Source organism: Phyllobates terribilis, unplaced genomic scaffold, assembly GCF_046119375.1.
Source record: "Phyllobates terribilis strain yellow unplaced genomic scaffold, ASM4611937v1 Scaffold_7__3_contigs__length_470593459, whole genome shotgun sequence".
NCBI lineage: Eukaryota > Metazoa > Chordata > Amphibia > Anura > Dendrobatidae > Phyllobates > Phyllobates terribilis.
The window spans coordinates 255,633,894-255,652,736 of NW_027362767.1; the positions used below are offsets into that span (position 1 = coordinate 255,633,894).

Sequence of the window (18,843 nt, forward strand, 5' to 3'; positions counted from 1 at the left end):
GGGGGAGTGAGTCAATGAACTAATCCCCATAGGGAGTAAATCAGCCTAAGGTACTTGGGTATTGTATTAATTTGATCTAACAGCCAAAATATATTTGCTAGCATGCAGTATTTTAAAAGCTGGGTCAATAAAGATGACATTCTTATATTTTACTCCAGAGCTGCACTCACTGTGTACAGACATTACATTACTTATCCTGTACTGATCCTGAGTTATATCCTGTATTATACTCCAGAGCTGCACTCACTATTCTGCTGGTGCAGTCACTGTGTACATACATTACATTACTGATCCTGAGTTACCTCCTGTATTATACTCCAGAGCTGCACTCACTATTCTGCTGGTACAGTCACTTTGTACATACATTACATTACTTATCCTGTACTGATCCTGAGTTATATCCTGTATTATACTCCAGAGCTGCACTCACTATTCTGCTGGTGCAGTCACTGTACATACATTAATGGGCCTTGTATAGTGTATGGAGGCAGTTGGACACAATTTTCCTGGTGGAAAGTTACATTTCCCAAAATACAAATCAGCGAGCTCTGTGCAGACTGTGAGGAAGCAGAGAACACACAGGACGCAGGGGGAGGACACAGCGATGTATTTATTCTGGGCCCTGTACATACATAAAAAACAGCACAGTAATTACAACAATATATACATGATGACATAAGAACATAAAGTAACACTTCTGTCCAATCAGGCGCTTCTCAGATGTGGAGAGATCTTCCCCAGGAGCCATCACCGGATCTGCGCGGGGGTAAAAGAGAAGAACGTTAGAGTCAAACACATCCACAATATGAGACCTTGTTCCAGAAGCCCCCAACATACAGAGGTGTGCTAGATTGTATCTAAGCCTCTGCTCGCTGTCAGTGAACAGAAACATCATGGGATCATGAGCAGCTGCCCGGTAGGTCTCTAGATGTAAATGGGGCGCTTGGTACTTACTGTGTACTTGTCCCACTTCTTCTCCGGATCGTACGGCTCCCATCTGCTTGCTGGGAAGATGTGCTTGTTTTTCTCATACCAGCTGCGGAGGACGACCTTCCCAGCGTGAGACTGGGGAGAGAAAGCAAGAAAGCAGATCCTGTGAGCGATTCCTGAAATACAGGGCTCCGTAAAGAGGTCGGGACCCTTTGGCACTGCTTGGAGACTTACAGAAGCAATGGGGCTTCCTCATCATTGTACCCCTGATTAAACGAGTATTCCCACCTTATAAGCTGATGGCCCTTTGCTTGGATATGCCACCACAAATTCCAAAACTAAAAGGGCAACAATAATGAATCAAGTGAATGAGGACATCTGCATTTTCCCTGCTAAAGTGGGTGCGCTGGTCTCTGCATTGCAGGTATAAACCGTGACGGGGCCACAAATCTAACCAGAGCTCAGGTCCCTCCGTTCTCAGAGATCTAACCCGACCCCCCGTTATAAAGTGATGGCGCATCCTCCCCAGTACAGCAGTGCTGACCTCGTCCTTTTCCACGGTGGCGTCACTCAGCAGGCGGACATCTTCGTGCACATCGAAGTTAAACAGGGGCCCTGGGAAGGAGTGGAAACACATTACATGTGGACATAAGGACGATGTGAGTAACACTTAAGATGGAAAACCAAGAAAAAGTTGGACATAGCAGCCAATCAGCTTGCTGCAATCTAATCTGCTCAATATTCGCCTGTATGCACAAGTCATAGTTATAGAATCAGCAAGTAAATGCGGCACATACGTGTCTGCTCCATTATTTTCTCTGTGAGCTTTTATGGATCATGTACTGCCTTCTTGTCATATAAAGGGGTATTCCCAAGTAATAGGACCCCCTCAATCATAACAGCGTGCCATGATCTCCCTGTAGTAAATGTAAGGTTATGGCCAGCGCTCTGCCTGTGACATGCGTGCTGCTGCGCTGGGCACAGTCATCGGTGGTGGTCGGGGATAGTAATACAGAGTATAACTCGTTACTTACCACTTTTCCCTCTTGCCTTGGTCACAATAAAATCATAAAAGCTGTGATGCTGGAGGATAAAGAAAGGAGAGCAGTGAGCTGGAGTATGAAGATGGTGCAGGCAGCTCTGCGAATGTCTGTGAGAAGCAAATGGTTAATATATAATGTACATAAGGGTAGGACTGCAAAGCTAGGTGCGCATGGAGTTTTTGGAGCTGAAACTGTCCAAATCCGCCTCAAAAACTCAGCAAAAAGTCTCAGTGTGCACACAGGCTGATGGACATTGGATGTAAGGAGCAAACCGATATTTTCCTCCTGCACTGATGGGAAGTGAAGCAATAACCACTCTCCCGCTGTGGACACTATAACAGTCAGTGCAGAGGTCACAATATCCGGCGTATAAGTGCAGAGCGATGCACCAGGAGCGTTCATACTGAATGCACTCACGTGTGGGATTATCAGGTCTTCTTTAATGTACATGAGCTGCTCCACTCCTGCCGACCTGTAAGGTAAGAGCCGAGTGTTACTAATGATCTCCGGCATTAGCCTCCGATCACTAGGTCTCCAGCTGTTGTAAGACTACAATGTCCAGCATGTCCTGAGAACCACAGTCTGGTGACAAATGTTGGGAGTTGTAGTTTTTCAACAGCTGGAGAGTCTCAGGCTGAAGAGCACTGGTCCAGTCATACAAGCCCAAGTCTGCACCTCCACAGAAACAATGCTGGGATCCATAAACAGCAGCCAGTAACCTGTTGACTCTCACCTGAGCTCGCTGAAGTCCTTCCGCAGAATCTCCAGGGCTTTCTGCAGAAACTGCTGCATGGTATTTCCTTTCTTCATCTGAAATAAAAGAGTGCATAAAAGTTACTAAGGCTTCACACGGCCACAGTGATCATGTCTGCCACCTCATCATGCACTTTTATGTTCCGGTTTCTTATCATTCAAAACTTCTTTGTTTGCTGTTATTGAATGGGAACATTCTTGGCTGAAACCTGTACAGACCCAATGCTCCTGACAACCTGTGCTTACTACACCTGTATCCAGTCTGGACTTCACACTGGTGCGTCTTACCTGCACTGACACGTTGTAATCAGGAGAGATTTGTTCTGTCCACAACGGTTATTCATGTCTCACAGTCATGGCATATCGCTGGGATATATTATCATTTAACAATCTATGATGGTCACCCCAGCCATATAACTATACAGGTAACCAGGCCCATTGACTTGAACACACCTGTGCTGCAGTTCCCTACACAGCAAGTAGCTAAAGCTCACTGAGCCACCCACTGATTAGAAAATCCAGCTAAAGCGAAGACCTAACCACTCTTAAAGGGGTTGTCCACTACTCAGATAACCCCTTCTTATTGCCTATACCCTCCCCATGTAAAATAATAACAAATGTACTAAATTCTAGTGCTGGCGCCCTGTCTCCCAGGGATTGCAAACCCAGGAGGAGGCGCCGACATCGCTGGAATGGTGCCGAACCTTAAGTGAGTATAGCTGTTATTATTTTTCATAGGGGGAATATAGTGATTGAGAAGTGGACAGCCCCTTTAAATCGGAAGCAGTCTCATTATCTGGGATGTTCAGCTTTTACCTTCACTGTTCTGCGGTGTCCAGATCCATCCCAGTAGCTGAATGTAATCTCGATTTCCTCACCTGTAGGGAGAAGGGAACAGTCTGAGCTTACTTTGTTCAAGAAAACCACAAGATCCCACGGGGCCTTTTGCTCGCACTCACTCTTGATCTTCTCCTGCTTGCGCTCCCATTCCTGTCTCAGCTCCTCTCGCAGTCGGTTCTCTTCCTCCTGGTGATGGAAAGGTGAGTGAGGAGCTCATCACGAGAGGAACCTTAACTGCCCACTAAGGGCTCAGCGCCGCCCTGGAGCAGGTGCTATGACAGCTGGGATCAGAGAAACCTCCGATCCCGGGAGTTTAACCCTTTTACTGCCATAGTCAAGAATCACTGCAGCAAGATCATAGGGGGCTTTAAACAGGTCACCAGTTTTCTTGGTGACACAGGGAGGGGACCCCCCCCCCTTCCCTCACACCACAGGGCGGAGACCCCCCCTCCCCTCTTCCCTCACACCACAGGGCGGAGACCCCCCTCCCCTCTTCCCTCACACCACAGGGCGGAGACCCCCCTCCCCTCACAACACAGGGCGGAGACCCCCCTCCCCTCACAACACAGGGCGGAGACCCCCCTCCCCTCACAACACAGGGCGGAGACCCCTCTCCCCTCACAACACAGGGCGGAGACCCCTCTCCCCTCACAACACAGGGCGGAACCCCTCTTCCCTCTTCCCTCACACCACAGGGCGGAGACCCCCCTCCCCTCTTCCCTCACAACACAGGGCAGAGACCCCCCTCCCCTCTTCCCTCACAACACAGGGCAGAGACCCCCCTCCCCCCTCCCCTCACAACACAGGGCGGAGACCCCCCTCCCCTCACAACACAGGGCGGAGACCCCCCTCCCCTCACAACACAGGGCGGAGACCCCCCTCCCCTCACAACACAGGGCGGAGACCCCCCTCCCCTCACAACACAGGGCGGAGACCCCCCTCCCCTCACAACACAGGGCGGAGACCCCCCTCCCCTCACAACACAGGGCGGAGACCCCCCTCCCCTCACAACACAGGGCGGAGACCCCCCTCCCCTCACAACACAGGGCGGAGACCCCCCTCCCCTCACAACACAGGGCGGAGACCCCCCTCCCCTCACAACACAGGGCGGAGACCCCCCTCCCCTCACAACACAGGGCGGAGACCCCCCTCCCCTCACAACACAGGGCGGAGACCCCCCTCCCCTCACAACACAGGGCGGAGACCCCCCTCCCCTCACAACACAGGGCGGAGACCCCCCTCCCCTCACAACACAGGGCGGAGACCCCCCTCCCCTCACAACACAGGGCGGAGACCCCCCTCCCCTCACAACACAGGGCGGAGACCCCCCTCCCCTCACAACACAGGGCGGAGACCCCCCTCCCCTCACAACACAGGGCGGAGACCCCCCTCCCCTCACAACACAGGGCGGAGACCCCCCTCCCCTCACAACACAGGGCGGAGACCCCCCTCCCCTCACAACACAGGGCGGAGACCCCCCTCCCCTCACAACACAGGGCGGAGACCCCCCTCCCCTCACAACACAGGGCGGAGACCCCCCTCCCCTCACAACACAGGGCGGAGACCCCCCTCCCCTCACAACACAGGGCGGAGACCCCCCTCCCCTCACAACACAGGGCGGAGACCCCCCTCCCCTCACAACACAGGGCGGAGACCCCCCTCCCCTCACAACACAGGGCGGAGACCCCCCTCCCCTCTTCCCTCACAACACAGGGCGGAGACCCCCCTCCCCTCTTCCCTCACAACACAGGGCGGAGACCCCTCTCCCCTCACAACACAGGGCGGAGACCCCTCTCCCCTCACAACACAGGGCGGAGACCCCTCTTCCCTCACAACACTGGGTGGAGACCCCTCTCCCCTCACAACACAGGGCGGAACCCCTCTTCCCTCTTACCACAGGGCGGAGACCCCCCTCCCCTCTTCCCTCACAACACAGGGCGGAGACCCCTCTTCCCTCACAACACAGGGCGGAGACCCCTCTTCCCTCACAACACTGGGTGGAGACCCCCCCCCTTCCCTCACCACACTGGGTGGAGACCCCCCCCCCCTTCCCTCACAACACAGGGCGGAGACCCCTCTCCCCTCACAACACAGGGCGGAACCCCTCTTCCCTCACACCACAGGGCGGAGACCCCCCTCCCCTCTTCCCTCACAACACAGGGCGGAGACCCCTCTTCCCTCACAACACAGGGCGGAGACCCCTCTTCCCTCACAACACAGGGCGGAGACCCCTCTTCCCTCACAACACTGGGTGGAGACCCCCCCCCTTCCCTCACCACACTGGGTGGAGACCCCCCTCCCCTCTTCCCTCACCACACTGGGTGGAGCCCCCCCCCCCCTTTCCCTCACCACACTGGGTGGAGACCCCCCCCCCCCCTTCCCTCACCACACTGGGTGGAGACCCCCCCCCCCCCTTCCCTCACCACACTGGGTGGAGACCCCCCCCCACCTTCCCTCACCACACTGGGTGGAGACCCCCCCCCCACCTTCCCTCACACCACAGGGGGGAGACCCCCCCTCCCCTCACACCACAGGGCGGAGACCCACCTCCCCTCTTCCCTCACAACACAGGGCGGAGACCCCCCCCCCCCTTCCCTCACCACACTGGGTGGAGACCCCCCCCCCCCCTTCCCTCACCACACTGGGTGGAGACCCCCCCCCCACCTTCCCTCACCACACTGGGTGGAGACCCCCCCCCCACCTTCCCTCACACCACAGGGGGGAGACCCCCCCCTCCCCTCACACCACAGGGCGGAGACCCACCTCCCCTCTTCCCTCACAACACAGGGCGGAGACCCCCCCCCCCCTTCCCTCACCACACTGGGTGGAGACCCCCCCCCTTCCCTCACCACACTGGGTGGAGACCCCCCCCCCCTTCCCTCACACCACAGGGGGGAGACCTCCCCCCCCTTCCCTCACACCACACAGGGCGGAGACCTCCCCCCCCTTCCCTCACACCACAGGGCGGAGACCTCCCCCCCTTCCCTCACACCACACAGGGCGGAGACCTCCCCCCCCTTCCCTCACACCACACAGGGCGGAGACCTCCCCCCCCTTCCCTCACAACACAGGGCGGAGACCCCTCTCCCCTCACAACACAGGGCGGAACCCCTCTTCCCTCACAACACAGGGCGGAACCCCTCTTCCCTCACACCACAGGGCGGAGACCCCCCTCCCCTCTTCCCTCACAACACAGGGCGGAGACCCCTCTTCCCTCACAACACAGGGCGGAGACCCCTCTTCCCTCACAACACTGGGTGGAGACCCCCCCCCTTCCCTCACCACACTGGGTGGAGACCCCCCTCCCCTCTTCCCTCACCACACTGGGTGGAGCCCCCCCCCCCCCTTTCCCTCACCACACTGGGTGGAGACCCCCCCCCCCCTTCCCTCACCACACTGGGTGGAGACCCCCCCCCCCCCCTTCCCTCACCACACTGGGTGGAGACCCCCCCCCACCTTCCCTCACCACACTGGGTGGAGACCCCCCCCCCACCTTCCCTCACACCACAGGGGGGAGACCCCCCCCTCCCCTCACACCACAGGGCGGAGACCCACCTCCCCTCTTCCCTCACAACACAGGGCGGAGACCCCCCCCCCCCTTCCCTCACCACACTGGGTGGAGACCCCCCCCCCCCCCTTCCCTCACCACACTGGGTGGAGACCCCCCCCCACCTTCCCTCACCACACTGGGTGGAGACCCCCCCCCCCACCTTCCCTCACCACACTGGGTGGAGACCCCCCCCCCCCCCCCTTCCCTCACCACACTGGGTGGAGACCCCCCCCCACCTTCCCTCACCACACTGGGTGGAGACCCCCCCCCCACCTTCCCTCACACCACAGGGGGGAGACCCCCCCCTCCCCTCACACCACAGGGCGGAGACCCACCTCCCCTCTTCCCTCACAACACAGGGCGGAGACCCCCCCCCCCCTTCCCTCACCACACTGGGTGGAGACCCCCCCCCCCCCCTTCCCTCACCACACTGGGTGGAGACCCCCCCCCACCTTCCCTCACCACACTGGGTGGAGACCCCCCCCCCACCTTCCCTCACACCACAGGGCGGAGACCCACCTCCCCTCTTCCCTCACAACACAGGGCGGAGACCCCCCCCCCCCCTTCCCTCACCACACTGGGTGGAGACCCCCCCCCCCTTCCCTCACAACACAGGGCGGAGACCTCCCCCCCCTTCCCTCACACCACACAGGGCGGAGACCTCCCCCCCCTTCCCTCACACCACACAGGGCGGAGACCTCCCCCCCCTTCCCTCACCACACAGGGGGGAGACCTCCCCCCCCTTCCCTCACACCACACAGGGCGGAGACCTCCCCCCCTTCCCTCACACCACACAGGGCGGAGACCTCCCCCCCCTTCCCTCACACCACAGGGGGGAGACCCCACTCACAGTTTGGAGACCCCCCTCACCTCTCGATCCCTGTCTGGCAGGAAACTTGTGTCCACATCGGGATTCTTTCCCAGCTTCTTCTTCTTCTTGGGCAGCTCTGGAAGGAATGGAAAAAGGAGGACAGTGATAATACTGAAGACAATAAAAGCTCCTTTAATGCGACATCCAATAGATGCCAGATTATCAGATATTCCAGATCATTGGACACTATCTATATTTATGGTATTGCGGCACAGATTTTCAGACTCTACCTTCTTTTTCGAGCTCGTCGTCCTCCTCCATGTCGTCTTCATCCTCCTCCTCGTCTTCCTCATCGTCATCGACGTTGAATGACAAGCTGGCGATTTTCCTCTTCTGTTCTTTCTTCCTCTCTCGCTCCCTCTGTTTCTCCAGCTTCCTATGTAGACAGGGAAGAGACGATCAGTCTACAGATCCCAGGTCGCTCAGTCACTCCACTGATGAGGTTATAATCTCTGTACAGCGCTGTGGATTATGTCAGCACTATACAGATAATGCAATCACTCTAGAAATTGATCTGAAAAGCATCAGAAATATAAAATTCCCTTAATAGGGCAAGAAAGGTGCCGAATTATCAGACGATCCTTTACATTGGCTCCTACATCACAGTATATTGTTGTTCTGTGCCAGATTGTCAGATGCCGGATTACAGGAATTATCTGAGGTCCAGTCCCTTCTACTTACAGCTGCAGATCTTTGAATTGCTCCTTCTTGGCCAGCTGCTTCTCCCGCTCTTTCACCAGGGCCTCCTGTTTAGCTTTCATGTCATTGAGGGTCACCAGACCTGTAGGGCAGAAACATGCAAAAGATGCCTTGTTAAGAGCCTGACTGATCCATTCATGTGCAAAATTCCTTTAATCCGGCATCCACAGGAAATAATAGATACTGGATTATAAAATAATATGGATAATCAGAGATCTGGAAGCAGAACTTGTAGAGAGCCTGAAATGACAGACTGAAGCAGGGGTCACAAGCCTGTGTACCCGTAGCCCGCAGAGCATGCTTGGAGTTGTAGTTCTCCTGCAGATGGAGACTAATGGATTAGAGGAATCTCCCTTAAAACTGTGATGTCACCAGCCGAGAAATTATAGGAAATTATGGGACACGACTGAGAAAATTCCAGAAAAATGTACTGGAAATGTACAGACACATATAATGCAGATCTCCGTTTACAGTCAGTGAATAGAATGTTCTTATTTCCATAAACAAGGTTTCCATTCACTGACAGCAAGTGGCAAAATAGTCATCAGTAAAGCCCCCGTCACACTAAGCGAGATCGCAGCTGAGTCACAAGTTTTGTGACGCAACAGCGACCTCAGCAGCGATCTCGTTACGTTTGACACGTAGCAGCGACCAGGCCCCTGCTGTGAGATCGCTGGTGGTGTCGGAATGGTCTGGACATTTCTTTGATCGTTGAGGCCCCGCTGGGTAGCATGCATCGGTGTATGACACCTTACCAACGACCTCCTTGGCGACTCAGACACAAACACATAGGCGTGCATCGTTATACAGATCGTTACGGGTCACCGCATCGTTGCTGCGTCGTTGGGAAGATCTGCCTGTTTGACATCTCGCCAGCGACCACATAGCAACGCAGCAACGATCCCTGACAGGTCGTATCGTTGTCGGGATCGCTGTAGCGTCGCTTAGTGTGATGGGGCCTTAAGATGAAAACAAATCAGCGGGGTGTGTAATTCTCCGCTGGGGAGGACTGATCCTCGCAGTACCCGTCCATACTCACCCACGGTGCTGGACTTCAGCTCGGCCTCCACAGCATCATAATGTGCAGAGAATTTCTTGTTAATATTTGCCTTCACCACGTTCTCCTGCAGATGAAAAAATAATGGAAATTAAAGGGTTTTATTCTGTGTCCCCCCATGATGTACACAGCTCAGCTGTACTGCATCCTGCGCCCCTCTGTGTGATGGAAACTTCTGCAACTTTCTGATTCACCAAAGTGCAAACTTTTGTTTATAAAAGTTTGGACATGATGTAGCCGCTTATTGGTAGCTTTAATCAGTGGTGGGTCCAGGTCCTGAGACCCCCATTGGATGCTCAAAGGAAGGGGCAGCTGTGTACAGACCCAACAGGAAGTCTATGGGTTCATCCACAGGGCAAGGACTCCTACCTCCTCTTCTGAGTGACTGGGGGGTGTTCAGGACCCCCAGAGCTTTACTAAGCAAAGCTACTAAACAGTGGTTACAATATATCCATACCCTTTATTATTATTTATATACCCTTTAAACAGTCTGCTTGCTGTTAATGAATGACATTATCTTTTTTATATTCAGGAGGCAGAACCCCCACCACACACACACAGCTATATCTGAGGAGAGGATACAATGGTTTACATCTAAATGAGATGGAACCAATTGTGCCAAACTCTCAGCTGTGAGCAGGGCGAAGGCTCCATTCACATCTGCAATCAGAGGTTTTCAGCAGGACTCCCGTTATAAATCAGTCTGTGATGAGACAGGTAGAAACCCCAACCCCCCCCCCCCCCATCTATGATGTGACAGGTGGACCCACCCCCCCCCCATCTATGATGTGACAGACCCATGGCAGCGCTTCCATATGAACAGCGCTCCGTACCCCCATGTAGCCCAGGTTTCCATTCACTGACTGAAGACTGAGATCTTGAACACTGCAAGAAAAGCCCCCCAGGAGAGTGTTCAGGTCATTTGCAGGACTTTACTGTTGTTAGGCTGTGTGCCCACAAAGCATTTTCCAAGCGTTTATGCTGCGGAATTTATGCAGCGTAAACGCTTGGGAAACGCTTAGTAATCAGTCCCCCATGGTCCCCAATGACAATCCGCAATGTCAATGCCAATGCTCCTCCAGACCCAGGTACCATAGAACCTGTTAAAAATTTAAAATAAAAAATAAAGATTATACTTACCTTCCGATGTCCTCCCAGTGTTTTCTCTGTTCCGTCTGGTCTGCTGTATGGGTCGCGGTGTTGTGAAGAACCTGCCATGACGTCGTCACATGACTCAATGACGTCACCACAGATCCTTCACACCACCGTGAGCAGTGCAAGAGACCGGACGCAGCAGAGAAAATACCGGGGACCATTGGAAGGTAAGGATAATTTTTTATTTTTTTTTACCATTCTTCTTTCTTTTTTAACTAACTTGGTCACACTACTATAAATGCATGCGGGTTGCATGGATTTATATAGTGTGACCAAGCTGTCAAGCGCTTTCCAAGTGAGGCTATGTGCCCACGATGCAGAAATGAAGCAGAAAATTTCTGCAGCATTTCTGCATCTCCCTGGCAGAAAAAACACATGCAGATTGTGCATGCAGATTGTACATGCGTTTTTCCTGCAGAATACATGCGGATTCACATGCGTTTCCGTATGCAGATTGACAAGCGCTTTCCAGGCGATAGCATCACTTGGAAAGTGCTTGACAACTAGGTCACACTGTATAAATCCATGCAAACAGCATGGATTTATACAGTGTGAACCGTAAAAATTAAAACAAATAATTAAGCTATACTCACCCCCGAGGCCCCGGCGTGGCTGCAGCGCTGCTTCCTGGCTGCCGGCATATCGCGAGACAGAGCGGTGAAGGGCCTGCGGTCACATGACTGTGACGTCACCGCAGGTCCTCAAGCGATGCCGGCATTCAGAGAGAAGACGCCGGACAGGTGAGTATAAACTTTATTTGTTATTTTATTCTTTTTTTTACTGGTACAATGGTACCCAGGTCTGGATGAGAGTCTTCTCTCCTCCAGAACTGGGTACCATCCGCACATTGAGACGCATAGAAGCCGCTTGTACAAATGTACAGTCGCGGTTTCTATGCAAGTCAATGGCGGGAGTTCCGCTGCGCTTCCGCAAAATTAAATGACATGCTGCGGATTTTTGAGCGCCGCAGAAACGCTGCGGAATAATCCGCAGCATGTGCATAGAACATGCGGAATACCCTTGGGGACCATGGGGAGCGGATTACCTAGCGTTTCACAAGGGTTTATGCTGCGGAAATTCCGCAGCATAAACGCTTGAAAAACGCTACGTGGGCACCCAGCCTGATGCTAAAATCGCTTGGAAAAGCTTTTATTAACCCGCATGCAGAAATGCATGCAAAAACGCTTCACATCCGCTTGTCCCTGGCAGGAAAAACGCATGTACAATCCGCATGTACAATCCGCATGTATAATCCGCATGCATTTTTCCTGCCAGGGAGAAGCGGGAAAAATCTGCAGCATTTCTTCATTGTGGGTACATAGCCTAAGGCTATGTGCCCACGTTGCATTTATGAAGCAGAAAATTTCTGCTGCATAAATGCAAGTCCTCTCCCGGAAAAACGCATGCGGAATTCCGCACGCGTTTATCGCGCGTTTATCACGCGTTTTCCACATGCGGAATTGCCTTGCGTTTTTTATGCATTGGACTATGGCAATTCTGCTTGCGGAAACGCAAAATTAATTGACATGCTGCGGATTTTTGAACGCAGCATAAGGCTGTGTGCCCACGTAGCGTTTTTCAAGCGTTTTTGATGCGGAATTTCCGCAGCGGAAACGCTTGTAAAACGCTTGGTAACCCGCACCCCATGGTCCCCAATGGGATTCCGCAAGTTCTATGCACATGCTGCGGTTTTTTCCGCAGCGTTTATGCTGCGTTCAAAAATCCGCAGCATGTCAATTAATTTTGCGTTTCCGCAAGCGGAATTGCCATAGTCCAATGCATAAAAAACGCAAGGCAATTCCGCATGTGGAAAACGCGTGATAAACGCGCGAAAAACGCGCGATAAACGCGTGCGGAATTCCGCATGCGTTTTTCCGGGAGAGGACTTGCATTTATGCAGCAGAAATTTTCTGCTTCATAAATGCAACGTGGGCACATAGCCTAAACGCTGCGGAAAAATCCGCAGCATGTGCATAGAACTTGCGGAATCCCATTGGGGACCATGGGGTGCGGGTTACCAAGCGTTTTACAAGCGTTTCCGCTGCGGAAATTCCGCATCAAAAACGCTTGAAAAACGCTACGTGGGCACACAGCCTAATAGAGGAGGTTTGCAGCATCTGGATGTGATGACACCGCTTCCACTCACAGGCAGCAAGCAGAGATAGTGAACTATGGAAATCCCGGAAGCATGGCTGTCCGGATGGCTCAGGAGCACAGCCCCCAGTATAGACCGGACGGCGGGTCTCCATTACCTCCGCTATCTTCAGCTTCATCTGCTCCAGTTGCTCCCGCTGCTTTTCCCGCTTCTTCATCAGCTGCATGGCTCTCCCGGCCTCGCTGGCCGCCCCCTTGTACTGCGCCATGTCCGGACACCGAGCTGCACCGACACTACTGACCAGAAGACACAAGCAGCTACTGCAACAACCCGGAGCGTCTGAAAACTACTGACGTCATCAGCCCGCGCGGTCACTAGTGGGAAATCCTCGCTCTACACGTGTCTGCGTCACCGGCGCCATCTTGTTGAAGACCAATCTGCTGTGGAAGAGCAACATGGGCAGGATGAGACTTGTAGTTCCACAACAGTTACAGAACTACCTATTCTTCTTCTTACTCATTTTATGTTTTAAACTCAGACCTATTATCCGTATAACACCACTGTGTAATCAAAAATGGTGCCTGTTTCAGGAAGTGCAATGTCTCCGCTGTTTTAACCCTTAAAGGGTTATTCCCATCTTCACAGGTGGATATTGTCGGATCAAGCAATTTGGCAATTTACTGCTTATTAAAATTTGCAGCTGTTCTTGAGCTATTAACATTTTTATTTACAGCTCGTTGCCTTGGAGACCGACCACCACTGCTAGACAGCAGAGCATCGCAGTAGCTTACCGGATCTTTTCTAGTGATCTTGTTTGCACAGTTTTGTAAAATAGCCAGGATGACTATAGTGCGCTGTGACCTCCTAATCTCCTTCAGCGCAGTGCTTATAAGAAGCGGTGGTCGGTCTCCAAGGCAACAAGCTGGAAACAAATGAAAAGTGTTAATATCTCTAGAACGGCTGCGAATTCTAATAAGCAGTAAATGGCAAAAGTGTTAGGTATTGCCAGCACTATCTATAATATCCATCTGTGAAGGTGGGAATAGCCCTTAAGGAAGCAGATAACTTTCATTTTTTCCTCCCCTTATGCCAAACCCTTTTATATTTTCTCATCCCCATAGCCATATGAGGGTTTATTTTTTGCCGGACAAGTTGTAGTTTTGAATGACACCATTGACTTTACCGTATAATGTACTGAACCCTGTGCTATTCCGCCATTGTTTTTTGTTTTTACTGTGTTCATTGTAAAATTGAGCTGGTGGCACGATTCCCCAGGCCACTTCAGCTGTGGGGATAACAAAGTTGCAGTCTTCTTTATTATTTTAGTGGCTTCAAAAATTCTCATCTTAATAAAAAAAAATAGTTTTATTTTGCCATTTTCCCAAATCTGTAACTTTTTATTTTTTCATCGATGGATCGGTGTGAGGGCTTCTTTTTTGCGTGGTGAACTGGAGTTTGCATTGGTACAATGTTTTGATCGCCTTTTATTGCATATTTTGTGCAGGATGCAGTGACCAAATAAAGGCAGTTTTGATGTTTACATTTTTTTGAATAGATTGGTCTTTTATGGATGCGATAATACAGAATATGCTTTTTTTTTTCTTTAATTTCTTAATTTTTAACTGGGGGAAAAGTGGGTTAATTCAAAGTTCTCAAAAACCTTCAATATTATTACCACCGTAACTTCCTTAGGGGTCCTGATTGAACCTGTGATCATTTGTTCTATATACTGTATCACTTTAGAAGTCATGGCCTGTGGCTGAGCTTCACATTACTACCAATGTGGTAGCTTTGTGGGATGTTTAGAAGGCCCCCAACAACCATAGCACTCCAACATCAAGTCGCAGGGAGGTAATGCACGCCTGGGCAGGATTGTGCCCCTTAAGTGCTGCTGTTAGTAAATGACAGCGCCATTTAAGGGGTTAAAGTCAGCAATGCACTTGCTCCTCTCGCCGCTGTTACTGGCAGATACTAGCTGTATAACACAAATGGCACCTGCAATGTCAGGAGTGGACTCAGCTTTTGAACCTGCTCAACAGACGCTCCGTGGAGTAAAGTATCTATTCATCATGGAGCGTCAAGGAGTTAAAGCTTCTGGGCTCTGCTACCACATCTGTAACAGGGGCCCCACCTGCAATGTCCCATTTATGATACTGGTGAGCCCCCAAGACATATCTGGGGGTGGGGGCCACTGCCATTTCTGCACACCTGCGCACACCCTGAACGATGGAATGTTTTTCCAGCAATATATTTATGTTTTAATGAATACAATGGTGGCAGCTAACAGGGGTTACACCTCTGCATCAGAACTGAGCAGTGTCGATGTTATGGCCCCACACGTGTGCTATACCTGCCGATCGAGCACACGTCCTGGGCACCACTCACCTCCGATGTGGAAATGAATGGCTCTGAATAACCCCTCTAAATACTCTGGGTCCTATTTCTGTCCCAGTAGGTGGGCACACTGTTTGGTGATATATTAGACCTGAAAGCAGGGTCACCAACTTTAGGTCCATTCTAGACTGCAGCAATATTCATGCATTTTAGGGTATGTGCCCACGTAGCGTTGTACAAGCATATATGCTGCGTAATTTCCGCAGCTTAAACGCTTGGTAATCCGTCCCCCATGGTCCCCAATGAGAATCCGCAGTTTCAATGCCCATGCTGCAGATTTTTCCGCAGCGTTTTTTATGCGCTCAAAAATCCGCAGCATGTCCATTATTTGTGCGTTTCTGCATGCGGATTTGAGGTCCCAATGCACTAGAAAAGCTCATGGCAAATCCGCATGTAAAAACGCTTGTAAAATCTGCAAGCGTTTTTGACTGCCAAGAACATGCAGAAACGCTGCAGAAATTTTCTGCTTCATTTCTGCATCGTGGGCACATAGCCTTAGGGTACAAATTTCTGTTGCAGCAAACCCCGAATAATTCAAACAGAATATCCAAAGCTTTCAATGGGGCCCAAAGCGAATCCTTGTGGCATACTGTATGACTGGCAGGGTTAGGATTTTCTGTAGCGTGATAATTTATCAGCTACACTGAAAAGCATCACGGATATTAAAATCCCCAAGACGTCAATTCTTAGTGCAGAATTCATCACAAAGTTCACCCTTTTAAATAGAAAAGGTAGAATCTGCAGCAAATCTTATATGTGTGAATTTACTATATAGTGTCGCCCACTATCTTATTGATACATAAATATATTACATATGTAGGTGTAGTATTGTCAGATATGCAAAAAAAAATTACCTTTTTACTTAAAGTAGAAAAAAAATGTATGCATTAAAAAAAGTGTAGAAAAAAAGTGTAACCAAGCTCCAAAAATGCCTAAGGGCATTATACATTAGTGTATAAAAAATATCTCCAATGTTGCTCCTGACTGGCCGAGTCATGCTGGCCTCTATGAAACTCGGCAACTCATGAGAGGTGTAGTTACTGATGTCACTGCTGTTCAGAGACGCAGAGTCTCGAGGGAGCCAGTAATTTTGATTCTGTACTGCAACCATAGGTCACTCCCCGTCATGTCTCACGAGCGATGATGGTACTGAGTCACTGATGTCATCGCTCGTGAGACATGAACGGGTATGAACTATGAAGCTTCATTCTCAGAACAACGCTCCATAGGTTGCAGTACAGAATCGGTGGACGACATGGGAACGCCATGGGTTATATTGGAGCTGGGGGGATTATTTTTTAATAACAGGCGAATGATGGAGTGTTTCTTCTTTTTATTTCTTTACCTCTCTCTTTTCATGTCTTTCAGGATCCCATTTGTGGACTACTTTGGATTCAGTGGACTACGTCGGAATCCCTGGACTGGCTGTTTTTTTTTTAATAAATTGGTGAAACAGGGCAAATGTCGGGGTGTGTTTTTTAAAATAATTTGTGTGTGTTTTGCTTTTAACTTACTGGGTTAGTAATGGGGGTGCCTCCTAGACACCTCTCCATTACTAATCTCCAGGCTTGATGCCAGTTAACATTACACAGCTGATATCAACCCCATAGACCATTAACCCGAGTGCCACCGCACCCGGGCAATCAGGAAGAGCTGGGCCAAGCACCAGAATTGGAGCATCTCGTGTGATGCGCCAATTGTGGGGTGGCTGCTGGCTTGTATTTTTAGACTGGGAAAGCCAATAACCAGGGACCTTCCAAGCCTGATAACATAAGCCCCAGCTGTCTGCTTTACCTTTGCTGGTTATCAAAAATAGGGATTATCCCACAACGTTTTTTAAATTATTTAATAGGTTAAATACCTATTAAAAGGTTAAACACTAGTGTTGAGCGAGTACGTTCTGTTAACCCTTTCGCCGAGTATGCTCGGGCCGAGCTCCGAGTATTTATAGCTGCTCGGTGATAAATCGCTCTCGTGTGCATGATTTGCGACTGTTTGACAGTTTTAATACATGTGAGGAAATATTTCTTACACATTCCTCACATGTAATAAAGCTGTCAAACAGTTGCAAATCATGCACACGAGAGCGATTTATCACCGAGCAGCTATAAATACTCGGAGCTCGGCCCGAGCATACTCGGAACAGAACATACTCGCTCAACACTACTAAACATCCTTATTATTAAAGGCTAAAGATCCTTATTATTACCATTATTAAGGCTAAACACCCTTTAGTGCCACATAAAATGCACTAAAGGGTGCAAGTTCATTATATGTAGGGGGCTTGTGACATTAAATATCTACATGACATCTATATATTGTATGAATTCTGATGGTTTGAGCTGTGAATTTACTGAACTTGGCTGATAAAATGTCAGCTTTCCTTTGAGGTGTGAGTAAAATCGGGTGGCACATGCATGGTCCGTATGCCATCCAATTTTTTCTCGCGCCCATTGACTTGCATTGGCGAGTGCAATTCGATTCTCGCATCCAATCGCAGCATGCTGTCATTTTTTCCTCAGTCTGATTAGAGCTGAGAAAAACCCGCCTATGAGCACTGACTCATTTAATAACATTGGTTACAGTGCAATGAAATGTTTATAAGCCAGTGTGAGCGACCCGTAACCCAAACCTGGTGTGCACAGAAACTTGTATCCTGGTGGGTACAGCCTGGGTGTTCACTAGAGAAGAAGCTCAGCAGGAGAGATGAAAGACAAGTATGATTTTGTAATAAGGAATCCACTGACTGCTCCTCTCAGTCCACTTCTTAAGCCCCCCGTCTCACATAGCGAGATTGCTGCTGTGTCACGGTTTTGGTGACTCACCAGCGACCTCACCAGCGATGTCGCTATGTGTGACACTTTGCAGCGATCAGGCCCCTGCTGTGAGGTCGCTGATCGCTGCAAAGTGTCCTGGACCATTTTTTGGTCGTTGCCCTCCCGCTGGTCAGCACACATCGCTGTGTGTGACCAGCGGGAGCAGCGATCAGGCTGGTAACCATGATAAACATCGGGTTACTAGGGGCACACGCGCACCTAGTAACCCGTTGTTTATCATGGTTACAAGCCTGCTAAAGTGAGCGGTAACCTCCCGCTCACCGTAGCAGAGTGGTAACCATGATAAACAGCGGGTTACTAGGTGCGCGTGTGCCCCTAGTAACCCGATGTTTACCATGGTTATCAGCCTGCTCCTGCTTCAGCAGGCTCGTAACCAGGAGCAGGACATCGTGGAAAGATTCTTTCCACGATGTCGCTGCTCCCCTGATCGTTGGTGAACCTGCCTGTTTGACATCTCACCAGCGACCACATAGCGACGCAGCAACGATCCCTGACAGGTCGTATCGTTGTCGGGATCGTTGCAGCGTCGCTAAGTGTAACGGGGCCTTTAGGCTAATAACTCATTTAGAAAGCCACTAGTAGTCATCAGTTTTATACATAAAGACCACAGGACCCAGAA

At 50.9% G+C, this 18,843-nt stretch overlaps 1 protein-coding gene across 1 annotated transcript; it reads right to left on the reverse strand.

Moving 5' to 3' along the window:
* Nucleotides 1-592: 592 nt before the first annotated feature.
* On the reverse strand, nucleotides 593-13,366 carry FAM50A (family with sequence similarity 50 member A). Its single transcript, XM_073637804.1, has 13 exons — nucleotides 13,151-13,366; nucleotides 9,726-9,810; nucleotides 8,669-8,768; nucleotides 8,218-8,363; nucleotides 7,987-8,063; nucleotides 3,686-3,752; nucleotides 3,543-3,604; nucleotides 2,707-2,783; nucleotides 2,391-2,445; nucleotides 1,965-2,013; nucleotides 1,475-1,545; nucleotides 955-1,065; nucleotides 593-756 (listed from the first exon to the last, which is right to left on the reverse strand). Exons 1-13 carry the CDS (start codon nucleotides 13,259-13,261, stop codon nucleotides 748-750), a joined length of 1,020 nt encoding a protein of 339 aa, XP_073493905.1. The 5' UTR covers nucleotides 13,262-13,366; the 3' UTR covers nucleotides 593-747.
* Between the last annotated feature and the right edge of the window lie 5,477 nt (nucleotides 13,367-18,843).